At 38.0% G+C, this 26,414-nt stretch overlaps 1 protein-coding gene across 4 annotated transcripts; it reads right to left on the bottom strand.

Annotated features, from left to right (window-relative positions):
- Positions 1 to 8,209: 8,209 nt before the first annotated feature.
- On the bottom strand, positions 8,210 to 14,960 carry LOC107783414 (polypyrimidine tract-binding protein homolog 2). Of its 4 annotated transcripts, none has more exons than XM_016604379.2 (12): positions 14,716 to 14,893; positions 13,419 to 13,623; positions 13,114 to 13,323; positions 12,911 to 12,971; positions 11,798 to 11,860; positions 11,613 to 11,686; positions 10,618 to 10,710; positions 10,277 to 10,334; positions 9,681 to 9,785; positions 9,497 to 9,578; positions 9,036 to 9,148; positions 8,210 to 8,884 (listed from the first exon to the last, which is right to left on the bottom strand). In XM_016604379.2, the coding sequence occupies exons 3-12, from the start codon at positions 13,149 to 13,151 to the stop codon at positions 8,534 to 8,536; spliced, it is 1,038 nt and encodes a 345-aa protein (XP_016459865.1). In that variant the 5' UTR covers positions 13,152 to 13,323; positions 13,419 to 13,623; positions 14,716 to 14,893; the 3' UTR covers positions 8,210 to 8,533. The 4 variants fall into 4 exon arrangements, with proteins under 4 accessions (XP_016459865.1, XP_016459866.1, XP_016459867.1 ...); XM_016604380.2 differs by having other exon boundaries at positions 12,911 to 12,968; XM_016604381.2 differs by lacking the exon at positions 12,911 to 12,971 and having other exon boundaries at positions 9,083 to 9,148; positions 14,716 to 14,960.
- Between the last annotated feature and the right edge of the window lie 11,454 nt (positions 14,961 to 26,414).

The raw sequence follows: 26,414 nt of genomic DNA, 5'->3' as shown, positions 1-26,414 counted from the left end.
CTCGTGGGCGATTTTGAGTCCTTCCTTAATTGCCTTTAGTTCAGCTTCTGGTGATCCCATAGCATGAGTGTTCTTAGTGAAACCAACAATCCATTGTTCATTTGTATTATGGAACACTCCTCCTAGAGAACTTTGGCAGTTGTTGTGACTGGCATCAATATTTAGTTTGTACCATCCATTTGGAGGCCTTTGCCACTTGATTTGAAGTTGAATCTTTTGAATGGGCAACGGGTTATTTTCCGTAAGCAGCTTGTACTCCACAGCATTTTGAGTAATATTATTTATACTTACAGCGTTCCTGAAGTTGTTTAGATTATTGGCATTCCTGTTAGTCCAAATTCCCCATAGGATGTAAGGGAGTATATAATTCCAATCAAGAAGGTTGTGTCTGATAGACACATTTCGATTTTTTAATTGTGTTAGTCAGTTCCCCTTTGTGGGATCATAAAAGTTTACCCTCCCCCCAACTTGTCCCAGAGAGTTTTGCTTATCTTGCAAGTCAGAAACATATGAGTGATGGTTTCTTCCTCTTTCTTATCATATATGGGACAAATAGGGTCAATGTTAATTCGAATGCGGGCTAGGTAATTTCTACAAGGAAGTCTATTATGGAGACATTGCCATAAGAAGAATTTTATCTTGTTTGGGCATGATGAGGACCAAATCCAATCTTACTCCAACTGATTTATATCCATAGGTTCAATGAGATTATAACAACTTTTGCTAGTACAGGTTCTTTTGGAAGAAAGAGATCGTATAGCAATATCATTTAAAGGACCCTTTGTACGGATTTTAACCTTAAGGATGCTTTGATGAATTTTAGAAGGAATGTCTATTGAGAGTTTAGTGAGATCCCATTTATTATTAGAATATATATCTTTGATTTTTATATTGTAAGTTTCTGGCCTAATGGGATCTTCAATTAAACTCCTTAGGTTTTTGGAGTTTGGAATCCATTTAGTATCCCAAATGTTAAGGTTTGATTTTAGATGAGGACCCCAAGTAATACATTTATTGCATAATTCTCATCCTTTCATGATAGCCTTCCAGATAAAGGAAAGGTTTATTTTAGAGTAACTCCCTCCATAATTGGTGATAATCAGCCTTGCCTAGGGAGAGGTTGCTTGAGTAAAAAGCCTCCAAACTAAACTAGCAAAGTTGACATATTTTTATTATTTGCACCATGGATGCCCAAACCTTCTGAAGTTTTTGGTTGACGGACTTTTGTCCAATTTACAAGATGTATTTTCCTTTTATTCTCATTGGTACCCCATATAAAGTCTCTCTGAATTTTGTCCATGAGATTAATGGTTTTTTTAGGCAGAATAGTATATTGCATATAATAGTTGGGAATAGAGTTGAGACATGATTGAGCAAGAGTGGTTCGACCGGCTATATTAATGAATCTCATCTTCCAAGAGGCAAGTCTGGACCTCATTTTATCATTTATAAACTGGTAATCAGTTGGCTTTGGATTTTTTTAAGGATTGGAAACCTAAATAAGTACCAAAGTGATCACTTCTCTTGATACCTAATGTATTGATTATATTCTTAGTGATGGCAGGGTTACAGTTATGGGAGAAGAGAATATTTGACTTAGAGTGGTTTATGCTTTGACCAAACAGAGAGCAAAATAGATCCAGAGTTGTTTTAATGGCGAGGCATGATTTCTCGTTTTCCTTAGCCATTAGAGTTAGATCATCTGCAAAAAACAAATGGGAGAAGTTAGGACTTTTCCTTTCTATGGTGATTGTATCCCACTTGCAAATATCAATCTAGTTTTCAATATATTTAGATAACAATTCTAAGCAAATGATGAAAATGTAGGGTGATAGAGGGTCACCTTGCCTAATTCCTCTGCTAGGTTCAAAAAGGTAGTGGTAGAACCATTAACTAGAATTGCTATAGAGCTTGATGTGATACAATTCATAAGAAGGTTAGAGAATTTTAGAGGAAAATTGAAGAATCTAAGGGCACGATATACAAAGGACCATTCTATACGGTCAAAAGCTTTTTCCAAGTCTATTTTTAACATCATATGGCCCTGCTTGCCTTTGATTTTTCTTAGGTTAGTAACTAATTATTGGATTATTATAGTATTATCCGAGGCTCGTCTATTTTTCATAAAGCTGGCTTGGAAGGGACTAATAATTTTGTCTAAGAAAGGTTTAAGACGATTTGCCAGGATTTTGGTAATAGTTTTGGAGATAGTATTACAAAGGCCAATAGGACGAAACTTTTTAATGTTATTAGCATTTGGTACTTTAGGAATCAAACAAAGGTATGTTTTATTGATTTCCTTAGGAATTATCTGAGTATTGAAAATATCATGGCAAAGTTTAGTAACTGAATGGCCTATGATATTCCAGTACTTCTGGTAAAAAAAGGGTGAAGTCCATCTAGACATGGTGCTTTGAAAGGTTTGAAGTAAAAAACGGCTTTCTTGACCTCCGTGTCTAATAGGGGGCATCTAGGGATTTTAGGTCAACTGAAGTGCTACTAGAGTTTGTTATATCTATGTCTTTCCAATTGGTACATGCATGAGAGGTTGTAAAGACATTTGAAAAGTATTTAGAAACATGAGAAGTGATTAAATGATGGTCATTGATCCAATTTCCCGCCTCGTCCTTAAAAAAGTAATTTTATTTTTCCTTTGTCTACTTGAGGCAGATATGTGAAAAAATTTTGATTCTCATCCCCATCATTTAGCTACATGATTCTAGACCTAGGTTTCCAATAATCCTCTTCTATCTTGAGAATGTCATTATATTCCTTCTTAAGGGTATTCTCAAGATTTTGAAGGAAGGTACTGCTAGTGTAGTTCCTAGAATTTTGAATACCTTGGAGTCTTGATATTAATTTTCTTTTTTTCCTATTATATCTCTAAAAGTCCTATTTTTCTAGGTTTTAACACTATGAATTAAAGAGTTACTGGCCCTAAAATAGTCATTATCAATCCAATTAGTTCTAACAAGATTATAAAAATCAGGGTGTTTGCACCAATAGGTCTCTAAGCGAAAAAGTTGAATATGTTGTTGTCTACTTCTAGGGATTAATTCAATTAATATTGGATTATGGTCTGAGTGGGTTTTGTGTAAATGAGTTACAGAATAGTTTGGAAAAAGGTCACACCATTTTTCATTTCCTAGAGCTTTATCCAATCTCTCCATAACTAAACCTTTATTTTTATGTCTATAATTTGACCTAGTGTATTTACATCCTTTATAACCTAAATCCATAAGGTTACAATTAGAGATCTTAGAAAGGAGGAATTCTACCCTACTATTATTAATAGGTCTTCCTCCATGTTTCTCATTTGAACCTAATATATTATTGAAGTCACCTCCGATCAACCAAGGACCAATATAACTATTGGATATGTATTCTATGTTATCCCACAAGATATTTCTAACTTGATAATTAGTGCTAGCATAAATAGAAGAAAAAAATCTAAGTTTTGCGAATGGGTAATACCTCAATAGTAGCGTGGATTTCCTGGTTGCTACTAGTGAAATTTTGGACTAAAACCACCTCATGGTTCCACATGACAACCATTCCACCTGACTGCCCCTCAGCCGGAACCTCAATTAGCTCAGTAAAACCAAAGTCTTCAAGCCAATGCTCATGATTAACCAACCTAGTTTCCAGTAGGGTTACCATGCATGGGGATGGGTATCAATCATTTTCCTAAAATTCATTCAAAAATTATCATTATTTCCTCCCCGTATGTTCCAAATGATAAAATTAGTTGGATAATTTATTGGACGAGTTTGATTTTCGTTCACTGCCTCCCCATTCTCCCTCACCCCACCCTACCCCCAGAAAAATAGGGTTCTTTCTTAGAGATGACACTAGTATCATGGCCCTATTGCCCACAGTTGAGTCCTATGGTGGCCTTATGTCCATTGAGTACTTGTAGAGTGCTAGGGGACAGTTGAATATGTGCCTCTTCTCCTGCATCTCCCTAAATAGAAATACATTTACCCAGTCTAGATTTGAGAATTCTAGGACTTGCTCTAAGGCTAGGTTGAGGGGTTCCTTTACTTCTTCCTCCATTTCTGCTTCTGCCTGGCCTTGTTCTTGCATTGCATGTGGGTGGGGGTGGTGCTGCTTGAGGGTTTCCCTGGTTGAGAGGTTGTTCCTGTGGTTAGTGATTAATTTCCCAAGGCATAAAGATGGGATTTAGATGTGCTAGCATCTCCGATGGGAAGAAGGGAAGATCTGAGAGGATATTTTGTGGTTGAATAAGGTTGAAGTGAGGTGGCATGTTCCACTGATGGATCATTATTTGGACTAGGTTGGGGTTCATTGAAGGAGCTAGAGGGTGCAGAATATTGTTGAGCCAAATTTGATTTAGGTAGTTGCTCATTGCTAGGCCCATCCCCCTCGATATTAGCTGAGCTATATATTGTGTGTTGTGAAGGATCACTATTACCTCCTGGCCACTGACCTGGATGCTGAATGAGACAGCATGTCCCATTAGCCCCATTTCCATCCATGAAAGTGGTTGGTAGTTTTGAGCTTGAGGAGGTTGGACGTAGATCACTTGAGGTTCTACTGGTTGTGGTGGTGCTTGGTGTAAATTTTCCATAGTTGGATTCCTTAGTTGCCTTATTATTTGGATTAATCTGTTCCTCCTTCTTAGAGAAGATGAGATTCTTGGCATTTTGAGTGGTATTGTTTGGGATTTAAAGGGTTTCCAACAGGCGTGGAATTTTGGCTATCAATATAGGGGATGGGATTGGTGGTAGTGGTAATCGTTGGAGGGTTTTCCTACACGGCCTCTGACCTTTTAGATTTATAGGATGAATATCAAAGGATTTGATATCCTTGTCGTGATCTCTAGTAATGGCCATTTGTTTGTCATTTGATTCATTTGAAGCCATGTGAATGGCATGCTTTGGGTGTTTGATATTCTCAATCTTTAGGGAAAGATTGTTGCTTGTATGATCGGCAATAGAAGGATTTGTAGTTTGTTGATTAGTATGTTTAGTGGCTTGCCGTGTAGAGCTAGTAGTCTTATTAGGATTAATGATATCTTTATTAATATCTATAAGCCTGTCACTGTTTTGATTAGTAGTAGAAATAGGCACGTAGGAGTCTGGCATTGTCACGTCGTTTACTTTTGTGTCCAAATGGCTAATTGCATTGGAAGTTTGTGGAGTATTATTTTTCTTATTTATTTTAATATTGTCCAAAATCATGTGCTCTTCATCTAGGATGGTGAAGTGGTATCGGAAGAGTGGTTTTGTCCATAATCTTCTTGGTTGTAGTATTCTTATTAGGATCCTTAGTCTTATATTGTAAAATTTGAGTGTCAATGTACTAACATGTGTTAGCATTGTAAAGATTTACAGAGATACCTGGACCTTGGAGCTTATCCTTTGGAATGTGGTTACTTGCCGGATTATTTTTCACATTCTGTCTCTTGCTTTTGTTGAAGGTGACAGTTTGCCATTCTCCCTCTTGGTCCTCCTCTATTGGCCTTGGTGTAGTAGTATCTGAGCAGGAAATTACTTTTGTGTTTTGCTGCCTAAATTTACATAAGGTAGAAGGGTGTCCCAACCTTTCACATTTTAGACATAGTAGATTTTCACCCTTATAGTAAATGTATTGCTTGTGAGTGCCAATGTAGATGAAGGGTTGCACTGGAGTGTCCAGTGGAATTTCCACACAGAGCCTAGCATAATGACCCCTTATTATTGTTGATGTACAAACATTAATTTTCAGTAGACGACCAATGGAGTTGCCAATTTTTTGTAAAATTTTTTCCATCATAAAACTCTGTTGGTAATTGTGGCAATCTAACCCATATTTCAGAGGTAGTTAGTTTTTTGTTGGTAGCCACAAAATTTGGTTTCCATCTGATTATAGAGAGATAATGCCCATTTACAAACCATGGTCCTTGATGGAGTGCTTTCTCCATGTTTTCCTTTTTTTTGAATTTGATGATAAAATAGTCTTATCCCAGATCAATTATGGAGAAGGTTTCCGTTGATTTCCAAAGCTCTTGGATTTTCTTTTTTAAATATTGGTGCATCATGCGTTTACCAAATAGTTTGATAATAATTGAACATTGCCATGGTTCATAAATTCTATGTTTGTCTTCCTCCGTAAGTGTGATCAATTTAATGCCTTGAGTGGGAGAGTGTAATGAACTTGCCATTGCTGCTCCTTCTTCTGAAAAAGCTTCTGACAGTTCTATGTTGCATTGATTATTATTTGGGGTGAAAACCATGTTGTCTGAAGATGTGACCATGTCTATAGGACGTTTTAGCTTTTTCACCATCATGGAGTGTTGGAGATCGGAGGTTAATGTCAGGTGGTTTGGAGGGGGGGGGGAATTGTGGCCTCTATGATTTTCGTAATGTCAACGGAGCCTTTGAGCTGGTTACAGCAGAAATTGCTTTATACCAATAGTTCCTAAGATTTAAAAATATCCCCTAATCTTTGAGTCAATTGGTTTAGTAACTTTTTTTTAAATTTATTTTGAGGAGATATTTGTTTTACATGTTAGGGAATCTTAAAATAAACGAAAAATGATCATATTTGTGCTCTACTATAAAAAAATAAACTATATTATTGCACTTTGGGATTCAAATTATCCCTCAACCGTTAAATCCATCTTCATAATTTAAAAAACAAAGGTTGAACAAAAATAACCCACCTGCCCCACTCTTTAAGTAATCCAACTGATCCAACCTAATAATTTGTCCCACTCCCACCCATCCACAAGAAAGATGACTACGGCAAAAATTTAGAGACCACCAGAAAAGAACGACATGACTGGAGAAAAATTTACTGCTCCATATACCATAGCCCCTCTCTCTCTTGTTACAACTTGTTGCGGGAGTATTTTCAAATATTTAAATAGTCACGTATCTTTTTATTTTATAAGTGTTCTATATATTTCCAAATAGCTTCTTACTTGAAGCCTTGTAACCAAATACTCTGAGATAATTGGTACATGGCAAGAGTTTTACATGTGTCATTATCTTAAAAGATTATTTGAAAAATGGTTTTACTAAGCCAAGTGGCATTTTGCATAAGATGTTTTGGCATCTTACATGAAAGAAAATTGACAAGTAAATAAGACACTTGTCATGAAACTAATATCATTTTCATGCTATAGATAGGATGGTCATTTGCCATCATAACCATCGGAAATATTTTTCCTCTTCCTTCACTCTTTACACATTTTGTGTAACTATTTCTTACACAAAAATTATCTTTCTTCAAGTCCTTATCACTACCCAATGATTACTCATAATTATTGTGTATTTTCTTTATTAGCTTAATCATTTTCGTGCTACTAAATTGTTCCTTCTTTTCGGTTTATTTTCTAGACTTGCTGGTATATTTAGTTTTGCTGATTTCTGTATCATCTAAACAAATAGAGGTATGCTTATTTAATTATGGAGAAACATTCAGCCAAAATAGCTTCTTAGGACAGTACCTAACATGACTCAAACCAATTGATGTACTCCCGCTCACAAATAATATTATTGCATTATAGTTGTTATTTTTCGGTGTCATTTCCCTGCACTTATCAAATCCAACGACGGTGAAAATCTCAATTGGAGTTTGCTGGAAAACATCCAACCAGTAACCTCTTAATCTTCTTACTCTAAAATCAACTTATAAAATGAAAACCACGCGAGAATCCTAATAGATCTGAAGAAACCAATAAAAAGTTTGATTAGGAAATTATTTACTTTCCAACAATTGTGGTCTACGAGGAGCAACACGCAACAATTGTGGACACCTTCTTGTTCCTTGTCGCAAGAATTGTGACATATTTCCCCCATTCAGGAAATATGTCATTAGTTCACCTTCTTGTTCCTTGTTTTACTCAGGTGAGAGGGGCTGGGGTGGGGCGAGTTAATAGGTTGGGTCGGCTGGATAAAATAAAGAGTGGGACGGGTTATTTTTTGTAGACGAGGGTAACTATAACTTATTTTTGACAGTAGAGGGGGGTAAATACGACCCTTTTCCATAAAATATAACATAAGGAATTTTTGCAGAATCATTTTCTTCTACTCGTAAAGAATTGTTTTAAATCCTTATCACATGCACCAAGAGAAAATGTCTTTACGCTGATCATTTTCATTTCACAAAATTAAGCCTCAACTCATCTGAAAGCAATCACAACAAGAATCATTTCACATAATTAAGCCTCAACTCCTCTGAAAGCAATCACAACAAGTATTTTCAATCAATCAATCAATCAAGCCGCAGTATAAATATCTCAAAGCACACTATGCTACGACCATAATATAATAGATATATGGCACCCAATTAAAAACGATTTTGCACTACAGGTCAATGAAGTCTCTTCATAACCAGTGCATGCCTACAAGTGGTTTAGAAACCTTCAAATGACACCCAAAAGAAAAAGGGAATAAGATAGAGGGAGACAGAAAACGAAGAACAAAGAAATGCAGTCTGGACCAAAATATTCAACATTTTGGCTTAGATCTCGCTGCAACAAAATGTAATCCCAGTCTAGATAAGTTTGCGGTTCTCACTAGTGCTATTGTGGATGATATGGAGGCATTCGGGCAGAATGTGCTAGGCCGTTCTGTCCATGCATTAGAGGCATCCCCTGACCCATCTGAGGCGGCCCACTTGCAGGCATAGAGTAAGGGCGATTGTGCATCTGCATCGGTATTTGTTGAGGTGCAGCCCCAACAGGTGAGTTCCAGCCAGCTGAATGCTGAGGTGCAGCATGACCTTGTGGAGCTGGGGCATATTGTGTAGGCCCATTGTATGGATGAACACCTGGACCTCCTACTGGATGTGGTTGCTGCCCCAAAACCGAGGGTTGAGAGTTCAGCATAGGGACATTCGGGATTGTATAATCTCTGCTCCGATCATTATTTACCTGATATCAGAAGGAAAACACGTGATTTTGTAGACAACTTGTTCCAAATAGGCAAAAAACATAAAGAGATGGCTGACGCCAAAACTGTAGTAGCTGTTATAAATTACTCCTAGTATCTTTAGCAAATAAAGCGCTTTATGACCCTTTTTACCTTAATACTGAGATCAGTGTGGCGAGAGTAGGAGATATGAAGCTTACAAAATCCTCCTTCATATATGGAATGTCCTTCCAGAGCTTCCTTTGCAACAACTGCTGTCTGCACATCTGCAAACACATTACGTTTATTCTATCGTTCAGCATACAAGCACTCTTAGTATACTCAGATTAGTTCCAGTTATACAAAACCAGTACAAGGTGACCAATTTCAAGAGGGTAACAATCCGCGGTTTAGGTCAGATACAAGTACAATAACCACTAAGTTTCTTCAATCAATATATCTAGACACTAATAAAAACAAAAGACTATAACTTCATTGCCGAATTCCCTATGCAAATACAGCTGAGAACCATCCTAGGGCTCTTTGCTAGAAATATTTTGAATCATCAAAACAAGCAACTATTAACTTTTTAGTGGAAAAACACACTTTGAAGAAAATGGAAATTTTCATCTGACCTGGATATTGTATTAGAGCCTGAACCCCACCATTCTTATCAAACATTGCAATCTTTAGCACAGGGCCGAAAGCTGAAAAAACCTGAACCCCACACATGAAGGGAAACAGATAAAGCAATAAGTAACTCGGGATTAAGGCCGAACGAGAATGTACAGAAACTATCTTGCAACTGAAGTAGGGTACCATGTGTAGGACATCCAAGGTTACAGCATACTGCATGTTCTCAATGGAAGCTAGAAGAACATTACTCTCAGGCTCCAACTTCTTCCCATCTAAACCCACACTGATCTGAAACGTGAATGGGAGAAATTTCAAAGAAAGGAAAGAAACCAACATTTCATCAATCAACTGCAAATGCACCCTAAGCACAGAAACATACAACGTGTACCACCATACAAAGATAAGCACGCAAACTGCTATAATCTACCAGTTAAATCATAATCTCCAGGAAAGATGCATTATCTTAAAGCAGCCCCCAAATTTGCAAAATACGACATGAAAGTGTATTCTTTTCTGAAACGCTTTGTACCTTTTGTGTAGAGGGAGTATATCTTGCCATACATACGTGGGCAAATTTGATAGATGAAGATGATTAAGCCACACGCTTACTTCGTACATATTTTTTTAATACTGATTCCGTGTTAGTTAATGAAGCTTTTGACTTATCAAAAAGGAAAATCCAGAAACAAGCAAGAAAGTAGGAAGACACAAATTAGAATCCTAACACATCCTCCCTTGCAACTAATGAACCACACTAAGAGTTGTGACAAATTGATTACCTGACCACTTGCATCAATGGCTGAGGGTGCAACAGGAATGAGAGGATTTGTGTAGTCCCTAAATCAAAACCATATGAAATGATTATTAAAGAGAGGAGAAAAGTAATCATTAGACTCCCAAAGAATAGGAAATAAAATGAGTATTAGTGATGAAGGCTAATAAAATGCAATATGTAAACCTAATTTTCCCAAAATAGAACAAGCCATTTAACAGGAATGTTTGTTTAGCAAAAAAGGGTGCGTGTGTGTGTGTAAGAGAGAGAGAGAGGGAGGGTGTGTGTGTGTGTGTGAAAGAGAGAGAGGGGGAGAGAGAGTGAGAGTGAGCGAGAGATCAGTTCTACCTGCTACGATGACTCTGAAACTTCACACTAAGATCAGTATGTGCAGAATATGTTATTTTGAGGGAGCAAGGTCCCAGTTCTGGAATCAAATACCTAAGGCAGAAGAGAACAACAATATAGGTCAATAGCCACTCTCAAATACACACACAAAAAAGAAAGGACCAGCATGTAGTGATACTGAACAGCCGATGATAGGTATAAAGACAGCAGTATTTTTTTAAAAAAATAATATCATAGTAGTTGTGAGAATGCATGGGAGAAAAATCTATTATTGATATTCTGCTCCTATTACACATAGGACTAGGACATATTCTACTCCTATTACACATAGGACTAGGACATATTCTACTCCTACTACATATGAGACTAGAACTATTTACATATAACTATCTAACAGTAGTCTTTGAGCATATGCACATCGAAACAGCTAGCTGACAGCAAGTCTAAGCAGAAGTCTCTTCTGGCAGCACCTTTTAACCAGGATCAGCTAATATTTCTTAAGCTAGAAGATGCAAGCTCACGGGTACTAGTTATGAATAGGTTCTACAGCAACATTTAAAACTACATTTTGTAGCAGTACAACAGCCATAAAAAAGGGCAAACTGGTGCACAAAGCATCCCACATTCGCTTAGGGTACGGGGAAGGGCCGCACCCCAAGGGTGTGACGTAGACAGCCTACCCTAATTCAAACATTAGTGGATGCTTCTACAGCTCGAACAGGTGACCTATAGGTCACACGAAAACAACTTTAACATTGCTCCAAAGCTCCCCTTCAACACAGGCCATATCACTAAAATTACAATGAACCTGAGGAGCATTATGCGAACATAAAATGAGATATGTAATGGTCAAGGAACATGCATGTACCCCTTCGGTAGATTCTTAAAAAAGCTCTTCAAAGATGTTGAGCCCCAATGTATGTGCACCACATCTACAGTAAATGATCCATAACAGTTGGGCTACATTCCAATCTGAAATATAAATCCACAATCACCTGGGAATGCTTCTTCCATCAAGGGCATTCTTCGCAGAAGTGGCTGTTTCTGCATCAGAAAATTGCACTAGAGCCTGAAAAGGGTTCCAAGTAAGAGTGGTGGACTTGTCAGCTGAATCAGTGGTCTAGAGACATAAATAAGACCAATCAAAGTTGATAGAATCCAACTTCAGTAACATACTGACCTGGAATCCAGCAGTTTTCTCAAATGTAGTAATCTTATGGACAAATCCAAAAGCTGAGAACACCTGAAAAAATAGGATTTTAAGTAGAAAAAATCAATTGAAGGTAAAAACAAAATAAAAATTGTTATTTTGCAATTTCAATCATTGTTCTTGAATAAAGAAGTACAAGATAACAGAAAAACCACCTAGTTTCAAATGATTATCAATTATATCTTCTCTCTTAAAGATATCAGTGAAGAATCTCCCTTTCAGAGATGAAACCTATATGTTGACCTAAGGAAAATCTCAAAGGCAAAAACTACTTTTTGAAAAAGGTTGAAAAGAATACCGCTCCTCTCATCTACTGCATCTGATACAACCAAAACTACCAGACCACAGGAGACTGCATGATCAAATTAACATAATAACTTCAGCCATTCAGATATTCAGAACATTCATCAATCTTTCACTAGCAACAGAGTTGATTTAGTGTCTCTATTCAATAAAGCCTACGGCTTGACTTAGTGAAAATAAATGCAGCGTAGTCAACTCACGATTATCATTGCTGGGGTCTTCAGCAGTGATAAGTGACCTGAACTTCATCTATCCCATTCCATGAAGATGTCTTTTTAAAAAAAAAAAAAAAAAAATCTTCTCTATGAACATTCCAATAATACCAAACAAGAAGCGAGGAGATGGAGACATATTTAAAGTATTTAATAAGCTATTTACATTAAAAGATAGATTTAGGAAAAGTTCAACACAAACAAGTAATGGAGAAAGAGGGTTTAGGCAACTAAATGACCAAGGGCAGAGCATTGAGGTTATCTCTTAGATTTAAGTGTAGCTCAACACTAAAATTTGAACTATTTTAAACTAAAAGAGACAAAGATACTATAACAGAACACTGAAATGCTGCATCCACTAACAAATGCCAGACACAAGTAACAATTTTGCCTCAGGTGACAAGATGTAGCAGCAAACATCATGCACATGCCGAAGAGAGTAAGCCAATTTTCAAAAGAAAAAGAAAAGAGAAACATCTGACACTCCAAGGGAAGTTGAGATAATAAAATTAAGAGAAGGGGTGAGAAAGAGCCAGTGCTAAGCAAAGGAGAAAGGAAACAAACACACATGCGCTCTTTCTCCCGATGCAATAAGCTGCCATTGCAGATATATCCTTGACATTGGCCTGCTGATCCATTCATATTCATGTCAAAGAGCACTCAACAAAGCAAGACATACTATAACCTATTACTAAAACGTAGAAAACCTTTCTATGAAGAAGGTTTGCCATCCACCAAACAAATATGTGGGGAAGTAATATAATTACTTACCAAGTGTAGAACATCAATACTGACAAGGCGTGCGTCATCTCCCTCAATTGTTACCAACAATACATTTCCAGCTACATCGGCAGTAGTTTTGTTGTTCACTATCTCTTGTCTGTTGGAATACTGTAGGTAGACGGTTTTCCCTCGTACCTGAGCTGGTTCTGAGGAAGACGTATAGTACGATATCATTGCAATAGCTTGATTCAGTTCTGCCTACAAACATTAATAGGTAGAAAAAAAGACATGAAGTTAAGTACAGTTTCACTAGAAAGAAACAGAGATTTGAAGAAAAAAGAAGTTCGACTTACAAACTCTATAAATGCTTGATTTCTATTTGCTCCAACATTACACTTGGTGTTGACAACTTTACCAAATGGCTTCCCCAATTCGATAAGTTCCTCCTCTGTGCACTCCCATGGTAAGTTTCTTAAATGTAGAACCTTAGAGGGAGGCTGTGTGTATCGGAACTGAGGCTGGCTAGATACAGATGACATTCCGGACCACAAACCCAAACTTCAACAATAGCAACACAGATTAAAGCCCAACATATAACACTCATAAAAAACTAAAGACCATATTTGGCACATATACAAGATATTTACAAAATGCAATTTCATGTTCTAAATGTTCCTACCTCATCACTCAAGAACCAAATCTAGCTAAAAGATACGAGTACATCAATCTAAACATCAAGCATGTTTATGAACACACTGCGATCTACAGCAAATGAACCAAAAATTTAGAATAAGTTCAACTACTGTCATAAACTATCTTGTCCTTTTTCAGTTTTCATCTCCGAATCTCTTTTCTTGAATGCTATTATACAATGCTTTTCCCAGTAGGTACGACGCAACCATAAATCACTCACCCCTTGTGTATTTTCTAACTATACACAGAGGGAAAACAACTACTAAGAAAGTATATAAGAATGGAACATACACTTGTTATCCTCTTTCATTGTGTAACAAATTAATCCTTCAATGTTATAGTATATTAATAATAACAATAATAAAAAAAAAAATATAGAAAAAGAAAAGAAAGAATTAGGATAGAATACCCCTGGGGGAGGGGGGGGGGGTTCAAGTAATAATAGCGTAGCTTGTGATGCATGGATTAGGCACATTACACGGGGATAGAACCCGTGCCACTAACAAAGGCTTGGTATTTAAGTGGAGAGGATAGAGGAGTGGACCCATTGTCGTCTGAGTTTCAAACCGTGCACCACTAGCTCTCTGGAATTGCTCGGATATCAAAAAATTAGGATTTAATAGCAAAACTACCAAACAGGAAAAGAAATACAAGCAATACAGCATTTCACAATAAGAAATTAACATAATCAGCAAAACGACACCAACTTTATCATCAACAGTCCACAAATCCGACAAAATTGCAGCGGTAAAAACTCAAAAGCGTACAATCCCTCGAGTCAACACCAGATAGAACAAAGGAATAAAAAGGGCACTGGAATTTTTCGTTTCGGGGCCACAAACGGTTATAAATAATCGAAAGCACAGTCGGTTATAAAGAAAAATTCAAGATTGAACAATAACAGGTAAAAATAAAAGCAAACAAACAAAAAATGAGACTTTTCTCAATGAGGCGTACCTAGCAAGGCGGTGACGAGAACAGGACAGGATTTTCTTCTGCTATCAACGCAGACGAAAGGACAGTTTTGGCACGGAAAGAGCAATAGATCTTGATAGCTGACTGTTAAAGGGGCAGAGACCTGAAGGCATCAAATTCAGGATGAGGTACAAAGCCAAGGGCGAGGTCGGGAAAACACAAAAATGAATGTAGGGTGTAAAAGGAAATAAAACTGAAAAAGAGTGATTAAAAGGAAATGAAAAAGTGGAGCAACATATCATAAAAATGTGCTATTTGTCGGAGGATCCAAGTTTTAGAAGATGTGGTGTCACAAAATTTTGAACGTAGACATGTTACAATTTACATTATCTAAATAGGGTATAAAGTTAATCGGTTTGGTCTATTTGAGTTTCGGTTCTAGTTATTCGTCTTTTAAATTAATATAGACAAATCGATCGAGCAAAAATTACGTAATTCGTATGATAACTTGGAAAAGAAGCATAAAATTCAACTGGATTATGTATTTTGTATCACAAAAAAAAAGGCTCGTTATCAATTTATATTTAGATACTCAAGGCAAAAGTTTATACTAATAAGCACAGAAAACATTAAAATCGAAGCAAGTTTACGAACATTTTTCACATTAACTCACTCAATATTCTATAGAATTATCCTAATTTAGAGCAATATGACAATAAAATAAACTTTCATCCTTGATTAGAACAATAACTTATTCAAGGATTTCTATATTTTATGGTTTCTCCAAATAGATTTACCGAAATTATGTTCCTAGAGAAAAAAAAAAAATTTATTGTTTATTGATAAATTATGGAGGATAAATTATGACGGAGTTGGAAAAGCGCAACAGCGGGGTTTTTATGAGGAAAGAATAGATTTTTGAAAGAAAAAGATATTATAATTATGTTTAAAGAAAAAAAAAGAGAAAAAAAATTTCAAAATAAACTAATAAACAAAGGAAAAGTCAGTAGGAAGAGTACTAATAAACAACAAACAGCAAAGAGCAATTAAGGAAAGAGAAGAGAAACAAAGGAGTAAACATCCTCCCATATTTATAGGAGTCTAATATGCCCCAAACAAAACTTCTAAGAAAAATGTGCAATGTCAAATTTGAACACGCGCCAGAAGGGTTGAATGATAAAGCATTGCCAGTGGCACTTTGAGTCATTTTGTTAACGGGGTACCACTTAAAATATTTGTACCATTTTTACTGTATATTTATGCATGTACACATATTACTTTATAGTCTCGGCCAAAGCTTGCGGGTGGCGTACCACTTCATCCCTTGCATGTAGATTCGCCCCTGCTATTTGTTATAAAATATTGAATTATGGTGGATGTCCATAACCACCAACGAAGCAATGGTCAATACTCTTCTCCATTATTTTTATAACTTTTACAACTCTAATACTTATGGAATTATGATTGTAACTCCATAATCTCTCCATGATCTCAAATGCTTAATGACATATTTAATGATATGTTATGGTATCTTTGGTATACCTTTATGTAATACTATAAATAGAGGATGAGAAATAATAGTGTATATGCTTGAAAAATACACTCGAATACATGAAAGACATAAGAATCTCTCATCTCTTTCTCTTAGCTTGTTATTCCTTGTTCTATATTATTACTTTGAGCTATACTTCATAACGCGTTATCATTACGAGTCTCTAATATTTCATTTATATTATCCCCTAAAGGAGCACATATAACTAAGTTGAGCCATTATATACCTACGCCATTTCGTATGCCATGTTGATCAGTTTGCTTATATTGTCCATTTTAGTCATGTTATATTTTTCAATAATGTTTTAGTCTTCTTCAACTTCAAAGTAAGCCACAAAATTCGCCATACAAGTTGAAGCGTTGTAGCAAAATTTTCGTATGATCTTTCTATATCTGGCCACGAAAATGAAAAGGTAATATTGCTAATTTATAGTGCAATCCAAGGTATGCATCTGAGGTCTATCATAGCTTAAACTTGAAGATACACTAATATATTAAAATAAAAATTGAACCATTGATTTGCTCACTCACTCTTAAATCCTTTATATTTTATGTAATTTATTGCTTTCAACTGTTTTACATACTATCATGAATTGCAGGAGTTATATGTTAGCTTAGTGTGGATGAAATAAGGTAGACCCGTCAGATACTAATATTTAGTCCATTAAATAAATTTTAGAGGAATATAATAATTAATATATCCTAGAGTTCCCATCAAACTAAATTTCAAGCATATTAAAGCTAAAAACTATTAATCTAGGTGGTTTTCTAACTTATAGTACTTATGTCACGTGATCATGTTGGATTGGGATTTTACTTTCCAATTTTTGTTTGTCTTTGTGATATGATTCCATTGCTTATTTGGAAAAGAAAATTGTTGTGAGTAAAAACTTTACCTTTAGTTTTCTATAAGGCAATGTATTATGTTAATCTTCTACTTTGGTCACATGAAAAATAATGTTAATTATATTGTGATCCATACTAATTAATTAGATACACATATCATCTATCTAGGTTGATTATTTTTGGAAAATTATCTTTTAAAAAATAATTTTGAGGACCAATAGTATTTGATGTGCTTTAACATCTTGATTAAGATATGAGATTACATGGATACCTACAGATTGACTTTCTCTTATAATAATATAGTTCATATGTTGCATCAAATTAAATATGTGATAAAGTGATACAAATTCTTAAGTTTTATTTATCACTAGACGAGTTTATACTTATAACTATTAAAAGGGGTACTACTTAAAAGTTTTATGATGATCGAATATGGTGATAACATTGATTAAGGGTAAGATGATGGGTTTAAGTCGCAACACACCATGAGATTAAGACTTCGGGTTCGAGTCCTGATGCTCCATGATGATAAGAGTTATGTTTGAGTCCCAATTTATTATGGCCTAACATGCCTTTATATTGGTAAGTCATTGGGTTTGAGTCCCAATGTACCATATTGATGATATAATGATGACTAAAGAAAAATAATGTATTTTTCATGAAAAGGCATGAAGCTTGTCCCATTTGATTTGCTCCATTCTTAAAGTAAATATGGTAGTAGTGCATCATAAGTTTAAATGAAGATAAGTGGTTGACCAATGAACGTGGGCGTGCCAAACAACAAAATAATAATAGTTATCATTATGGTAATTGTAAAAAGGCGAACAATAAGAGTTCTCAAAATATTCCTTCAAAATGGGAAGGTGATGTTTGCCATCATTGTGGTATAAAAATAATAAAGCACGCCCATATAATTATAGCTCACTTGAAAATATGACTTGTGATAACCATTGTAAATGCAAACTCATTCTTGAAAGTGAATGTGAAAATATATATGTGGTAAAGATTATGCATAATAATGTACTTATGCATGGTTGGATAAAATACTACAATTCACCTCTAAGGGAGGTTTGAGACAAAGAAAGATAATAAATATTACTATGTAGTTACATGAATATGTCATTAGTCGCGTACATGTGGTACGCCAAAAAAATATATTTTGTCATGCCTTATAAAAAGTTATTAAAAGCAAAATTAAAGCAAAAATTACTTTGCTTATGACAATTTTGACCATGTCAATTTATTGTGATATGATTTTCTCTGTGAAGGAGACATTCACTATATGAATGGTGTGACAAAAGATCTTGTAGTACAAAAGTAGTTGAACTCCTGAAGAAGTAATTTGTTACTATTCGGATGAATAAAATTGTTCATGACATTGATATTATAGTAAGTCTCAAAAGAAAGTTTTTGAGTTTCAAATGTATTAGCCAAAGTAGTTGGCATATTGAGACTATAAATGAAAGGAAGATTGGATATCTTTATATTACTATAATCATACCAGATAAATATAAAAGGTTACCTGACTTTTCTCTTCTATTTGTACTACATAAGTATAAGCATGATGATGCAATCGCATGCCACAAGTAAACTAGAGGTTTATTGAAACAAATATTTGTTGGCATGATTGGTTGGCCATTCATGTTCAAATATGATGCGAAACATTAATTGAGAATTATATTGGCATATATTGAAGAAATAGAAGATTCTTCAAGAATTCTCTTGTGCTGCTTATTCTTATGATATACCAGTTAAGATTGGGATTGAATCCCTTGATTTCTGGAACGAATAAAAAGTGATAAATATATGGGCCCAGTCACCTGCCATGTGGACCATTTACTATTATATGATTTTAATAGATGCATATATTCTATAGTCACATGTGCATTTGTTACCAACTTGCACTTTGGCTTTTGCAAGGTTGCTTGCTCAAATATTAGAGCACAGTTCCAGAATATAAATTTTGATGATTTATCTTGATAATGATGGTTTAAATCCACATTGGTTTAGCAGAAATTGTATACCTCCAATTATAGCTAAACTATTGGTTATGAGAACAAAACCGCCAAAACGAATTTTGGTATGCGATATATTATTTAATATACATCAGCACTTGTACACATCTAGCCGAGTTATGATACGTTCTCCCTATCACAATTGGTTCTGGGTTAGGAACCAAATAATTTCCATCTAGAAATATGAATGTGCTATATGATTTAATTGTTCCACCACAATACACAAAGATGTGTCTCCAAAGAAGGTTGGGTATATGTGTTGATATCCCAACACTACGGGATGGAAATGGGCAGCTGAAAAAAATAATACATGTAATGTATTATTATTAGTACACTTAGATTCTCGTACAAGAAAATGTGTACTTGAACTTCAAGTGGTAATCATTTATATTGCTCGGTGCATTTGTGTCACGACCCAAACCCGGACCCGGTCGTGATGGCGCCTCTCGTGAAGACAAGGCCAGCCAACTACTCTCAGTTCAATCTTTAAGCAGTTAAACATTAAGATACAGTAATAAGCATAGTCAATTAAACCAAGGTTTAAGCAGTTAAAAACATAATTTGCGGAAAATAACTCCAACACAGCCCGAAACAGGGGTGTCACTAGTCATGAGCATCTATAAAACCTAATACAAATCTGAAAGGTCTACAAACTATTACAAACGTCTGATAAGAGATAGAAATGATAAAGAGGGAGAAACACGGGACTGCGGATATCAAGCAGCTACCTCGTGGACTCTGATATCTGCCGGGAGCTCTCAACTCGCACTGGTAGGATCCGCAACGCCTGAATCTGCACACGGGGTGCAGAGAGTAAAGTGAGTACTCTAACTCAGTGAGTAACAAATGTAAATAAATACTGAAAGCAAGAAATCACGTAAGACACAAAACATTCTATAAGGAAGCAGTAAAATCATTTAAAAATCAGTGAATCAGTGAAAGACAGGCAAAATCCTTTAACTCAAAATTTACTTCATGAAAAACCTTTTTCAACAATTAAGCAGGTATCGACAGTCAATTATGAAAAATAAACACATAAAGGTTTGCCCCTCGGGCACAGTATCAACAAATCTGCCTCTCGGGCAACATCTCAGAACAATACCAGCCCCTCGGGCAATCACATATAACAATACCATCCCCTTGAGATCAATCTCACATCACAATGGGTACCCACGCTCACTGGGGGTGTACAGACTCCTAGAGGGGCCCCTTATGGCCCAAACACAATATCAAGCCACCTCGTGGCATCATTACTAGGCCCTCGACCTCATATCAATCAAGCCACCTCATGGCGTACATATCTCAGGCCCTCGGCCTCATAATCAGTATCAAATATTTCCTCACAACATAGGCCCTCGGCCTTACTCAATCAAAAATTCTCACAAGCCACTCAGGCAATAATAAAACATGACCCTCAACCCAAAAATATCATTTAAAAGATCATTAAAGTGTTAAAACAGAGTAAACATAGTTGAGTACGAAAAATAGTAAAATATAACATGACAGAGTTCAGTAAAAAGTCAAAACAGTGAAGAAATACCAGTAAGAATCCCCGAAGGGTTCAAATAGTTGGCACAAGGCCCAAATATGGCATTCAACCCATCATGATGATAGCAAATAGATTTCAGTCAAATATGCGGTAAAAAAGTCATTCGAGACGGACCAAGTCACAATCCCCAATAGTGCACGACCCCACGCTTGTCATCAAGCATGTGCCTCACCTCAATATAGCGCCACAATGTACAATCCAGGGTCTCAAACCCTCAGAACATCATTTACAATCATTACTCACCTCGAACCGGTCAAATCTCTAGCTCGCGGTGCCTTTGTCCCTCGAATCGGCCTCCACTCGCATCGAATCTATCCAAAATCAAAACGAGGACGTCAAAATATGCTAAGGGAACGAAGCCCAAGCGAAAATAATCAATTTACAACGTGAATCCTGAAATTACCAAAACCCGACCCCCGAGACCACGTCTTGGAATTCGATAATTTTTACATCAATAGATCCCTTATCTCTCTACGAGTTCATACATATCAAAAGTTCTGAAATCCGACTTCAAATGGTCCTTCAAATCATCAATCAAAGGTCTAAATTTCCAAGCTCTAGTTCTTCAATTTTTGGCTTAATTTCCATAAATATTTTGGTGGAATTCACATTAGAATCGAGTTTTAAGTCCGAGAATCTTACCTCAAAGTGATTCCCCTGGAATCCCTCTTCAACCCCCTTCAAAAAGCTCCAAAAACGACCAATAATGGAGGAAATAAACCCCAAAATCGCGGATAAGACGAGTACTTAAACATTCTGTCCAGGCTTAAATTTCCTTCTTCGCGAACGCGGTCAAAGCCTCGCGTTCGCGAAGCACAAAAATTCCGTTGACCAAAATTTCTTCTTTGCGATCACGACCACCCCATCGCGAACGTGATGCTTTACCTAGACAGACCTTCGCGAACGCACTCCCTCGCCCGCGAACGTGATGAACAAAATATCTCAAAACCCAGCTGGCCAATTCCTTCTATGGGAACGCGGAGCAGACCTCGCGAACGCGATGCATCGCTTTCTACTCCTTCGCGAACGCGAAGACTTCATCGCGAACGCGAAGGTCAAAGTCTCAGCCTTCTCGGGCTAACCCTTTGCGATCGCGGCTCCCCTCTCGCGAATGTGAAGAGCATTTGTCTGCAATACTAAGCAGCAGATTTCTGCAATTCCAAACTTCATGAAATGGTCCGATTGATCACCCGAAACTCACCCGAGGCCCCCCGAGACCTCAACCAAACATGCCAACATATCCCATAATCTCATTCAAACTTGTTCCAACCTTCGGAACGCTCAAAACAACATCGAAACACCAAATTCGCATCGGATTCAAGCCTAAGAATTTCAAAATCTTCTAAATTACGCTTTTGATCAAAAACCCAACCCAACCACGTCCAAATGACCTAAAATTTTGCACGCGCATCCCAATTGACACAACAAAACTAGTGCAACTCTCGGAATTCCATTCCGACCCCTATATCAAAATCTCGTCTACCAACCGGAAATCGCCAAAATATCAACTTCGCCAATTCAAGCCTAAATCTACTCCGAACCTCCAAAACTCATTTCGATCACGCTCCTAAGTCCCAAATCACCTCCCGAAGCTAACCGAACCATCAGAACTCACATACGAGCCCTCTAACATATAAGTCAACATTCGGTTGACTTTTCCAACTTAACCTTCCTCAAAAGAGACTAAGTGTCTCAAACCTTACCAAAATCATTCGGGATTTGATCCGACCAACTCGATACCACATAACACGGATAAACAAAGCATAAAGAAGCAGAAATGGGGGAAACGGAGCAGTAACTCACGAGACTACTGGCTGGGTCGTCACATCCTCCCCAACTTAAACAAATGTTCGTCCTCGAACGAGTCAAGAAACATAGCTGAAGCCTCAAACAGGTGAGGGTATCTGCTCCGCATCTCCCGCTCGGTCTCCCAGGTAGCCTCCACGGGCCGACCTCTCCACTGCACTTTCACTGAAGCTATATCCTTTGACCTCAACTTTCGAACCCGACGACCCAAAATAGCTATTGGCTCCACATCATAAGTCAAATCATCATCCAACTGAACCGTGTTGAAATGCAAAACATGAAACGGATCCCCAATATACTTTCGGAACATAGAAACATGAAATACCGGATGCACACTCAACAAGCTGGGTGGCAAAGCAAGCTCATAAGCCACCTCCCCAATCCCCCGAAGCACCTCAAAAGGCCCAATGAACCGAGGACTCAATTTCCCTTTCTTCCCAAATCTCATAATTTCCCTTTCTTCCCAAATCTCATAACACCCTTCATGGGTGAAACCTTCAACAAAACCTTCTCGCCGACCATGTAGGACACATCCCGAACCTTTCTATCAGCATAGCTCTTTTGCCTTGACTACGCTGTACGAAGCCTCTCCTGAATCACCTTCACCTTTTCTAAGGCATCCTGCACCAAGTCTGTCCCTAATAGCCTAGCCTCATCGGGCTCGAACCAACCAATTGGAGATCTATACCGCCTCCCGTACAAAGCCTCATATGGAGCCATCTGAATACTCGAGTGGTAGCTGTTGTTATAAGCAAACTCTGCAAGCGGTAGAAACTGATCCCATGACCCTCCGAAATCAATGACACAAGTATGCAACATCTCCTCCAATATCTAAATAGTGCGCTCGGACTGCCCGTCCGTCTGAGGGTGAAAAGCTGTTCTCAACTCAGCTTGAGTACTCAACTCTCGCTGCACAAACCTCCAAAACTGCGATGTAAACTAAGTGCCCCTATCTGAGATGATGGAAACTGGGACACCATGCAAGCGAACAATCTCGCGGATATAGATCTCTGCCAATCGCTCTGAAGAATAGGTAGTACACATAGGGATGAAGTGCGCAGACTTGGTCAGCCGATCCACAATCACCGAAATAGCATCAAACTTCCTCAAAGTCCGTGGAAGTCCAACAAAAAAGTCCATAGTGATCATCTCCCACTTCCACTCGGGAATATCCATCTGCTGAAGCAAGCCACCTGGTCTCTGATGCTCATATTTCACCTGCTGACAATTGAGACACCGAGCCATAAATCCCACAATGTCTTTCTTCATTTTCCACCACCAATAGTGCTGTCTTAGATTCTGATACATCTTCGCGGCACCCAGATGACTGGAATACCGCGAGCTATGGGCCTCCTCCAGAATCACTCTCGAAGCCCATCTACATTGGGCACACAGATCCGACCCTGCATCCTCAACACCCCATCATCAGCAATGGTCACATCTCTGGCATCATCATACTAAACTCTATCCTTAAGGACAAGCAAATGTGGATTATTATACTAGCGCTCTCTGATGCGATCATATAACGAAGACCGAGAAACCACGCAAGCCAATATCCGACTGGGCTCCGAAACATCTAATCTCACGAACCAATTGGCCAAGTCCTGAAAATTGACTGCAAGAGGCTCTCCCCAACTGGAATATATACCAAACTCCCCATACTCACCACTTTTCGGCTCAAAGCATCGGCCACCATGTTGGCCTTTCCCGGATGGTACAATATAGTAATATCATAATGCTTATGCAACTCCAACCACCTCCGCTGCCTCAAATTGAGATCCTTCTCCTTGAACAAGTGTTGGAGGCTACAATGATCAGTAAACACCTCACAAGACACACCATACAAGTAATGCCTCCAAATTTTCAATGCGTGAACTATGACAACCAACTATAAATCATGAACGGGGTAGTTCTTCTCATGTGGCTTCAACTGATGAGAAGCATAAGCAATAACCTTACCCTCCTGCATCAATACACAACCAATACCAACTCTCGAAGCATCATAATACACGGTATATGAACCTGAAGCTGATGGCAGAACTAACACTGGAGTCGTGGTCAAAGCTATCTTGAGCTTTTGAAAGCTCTCCTCACACTTGTCCGACCATACAAATGAAGCACCCTTCTGAGTCAACTTGGTCAAGGGCAATGCGATAGATGAGAATCCCTGAACAAAACGGCGATAATAACCCGCCAAACCAAGAAAGCTGCGAATCTCTATGGCTGAAGACGGTCTGGGCCAACTTTGAACCGCCTCTATCTTCTTCGGATCAACCTAAATACCCTTGTTGGACACCACGTGCCCCAAGAAAGCCACTGAATTAAGCCAAAACTCACACTTGGAGAATTTTGCATAAAGTTTCTCCTCTCTCAATCTCTGTAACACAACTCTCAAATGCTCCACTTGCTCCTCCTAACTACGTGAATATACCAAAATATCATCAATGAAGACTATGACAAACGAGTCAAGATAAGGCCGGAACATACTGTTCATCAAATGCATGAACGTTGTTGGGGCATTGGTCAGCCCAAAAGACATCACCAAGAACTCATAATGACTATATCGGGTCTTGAAAGCTGTCTTAAGAATATCTGAGTCCCTGATCTTCAACTGGTGATAACCTGAACAGAGATCAATCTTGGAGAATACTCTCACTCCCAGAAGTTGATCGAATAAACCATCAATGAGAGGCAAATGATACTTGTTCTTAATTGTTACCTTGTTCAATTGTCTATAATCAATGCACATCCTCGTAGTGCCATAATTTTTCTTCACAAATAGAACCGGCGCACCCCAAGGTGACACACTAGGCCAAATGAACCCTTTGTGAAGGAGTTCCTGAAGCTGCTCCTTTAATTCATTTAACTCCGCTGGTGCCATACGATACGGCAGAATAGAAATGGGCTGAGTGCCCAGCACCAAGTCAATACCAAAATCAATATCTCTATCAGGTGGTATGCCCGGCAGGTCTACAGGAAACACATCGGGAAAATCCCTCACAACTGGAACAGAATCAATACTGGGAGTCTCAACACCGACATCCCTCACAAAGGCTAGATATGAAAGACAACTCTTCCCAACCATACGTTGGGCTTTCAAGAATGAGATCACTCTACTGGGAACATAATCAATCACACCTCGCCACTTAATCCGTGGCACATCCGGCATAGCCAAAGTGACTGTCTTAACATGATAGTCCAGAATAGCACGACATGGAGATAACCAGTCCATGCCCAAAATAACATCAAAATCCACCATGCTCAATAGCAATAGATCCACTCGGGTCTCCAGACCCACAATAGTCACCACACATGATCGGTACACATGGTCTACAACAACAGTATTGCCCATCGGGGTAGATACATGAACAGGTAGAGCAAGAAGCTCACGGGGCATACCCAAATAACGAGCAAAGTATGATAATACATAAGAAAAGGTGGAATGGGGATCAAATAATACAGAGGCATCTCTGTGGCAGACTGAAACAATACCTATAATAATAGCAAATGAAGCAATAGTATCGGGTCTACCTGGAAGTGAATAGAAATGGGCCTGACCGCCAGCTGATCGACCTCCCCCTCTGGGGCGACCCCTAGCTGACTGACCTCCACCTCTAGCTGGCTGGGCGGGTGGTGGTGAAGTAACTGGCATTGAAGCCGATGACTGACCCCTTTGCTGAGATGAACTCACAAGACGACGAGGGAACTGCCTCCACATATGACCCATCTCACTACACTCATAACAACTCCCAGGTGTTGGAGAAGGGGACTGAAGTAAACCCCTCGCACCGGAGTGACTAGCAGATGCACCCAGCATAGAAGAGCCCTTGAACTGATGGAGCACGAGACGAACCCTGAGCTTGAAGGGCACTAAGTGATGACTGGGCATGATAAGAACTGTGATAACCATAACCTGATGACGCCCCACGATAACCTGGGCGAGATGGATGAGCATGCCTGAATGGACGACATCT

Source organism: Nicotiana tabacum, chromosome 8, assembly GCF_000715075.1.
Source record: "Nicotiana tabacum cultivar K326 chromosome 8, ASM71507v2, whole genome shotgun sequence".
Lineage (NCBI taxonomy): Eukaryota > Viridiplantae > Streptophyta > Magnoliopsida > Solanales > Solanaceae > Nicotiana > Nicotiana tabacum.
The sequence above is the reverse complement of the archived record's forward strand: the minus strand, read 5'-3'. Positions and strand labels throughout refer to the sequence as shown.

Coding starts and splice junctions, on each gene's coding strand:
- LOC107783414 (XM_016604378.2), bottom strand. CDS start 13,604: ATGTCATCTGTATCTAGCCAGCCTCAGTTCCGATACACACAGCCTCCC. Junction 9,579..9,680: donor CCTTGGATGTCCTACACATG/GTACCCTACTTC, acceptor TGTGGGGTTCAG/GTTTTTTCAGCTTTCGGCCC. Junction 8,885..9,035: donor ACACTGATCTCAGTATTAAG/GTAAAAAGGGTC, acceptor TTCTGATATCAG/GTAAATAATGATCGGAGCAG.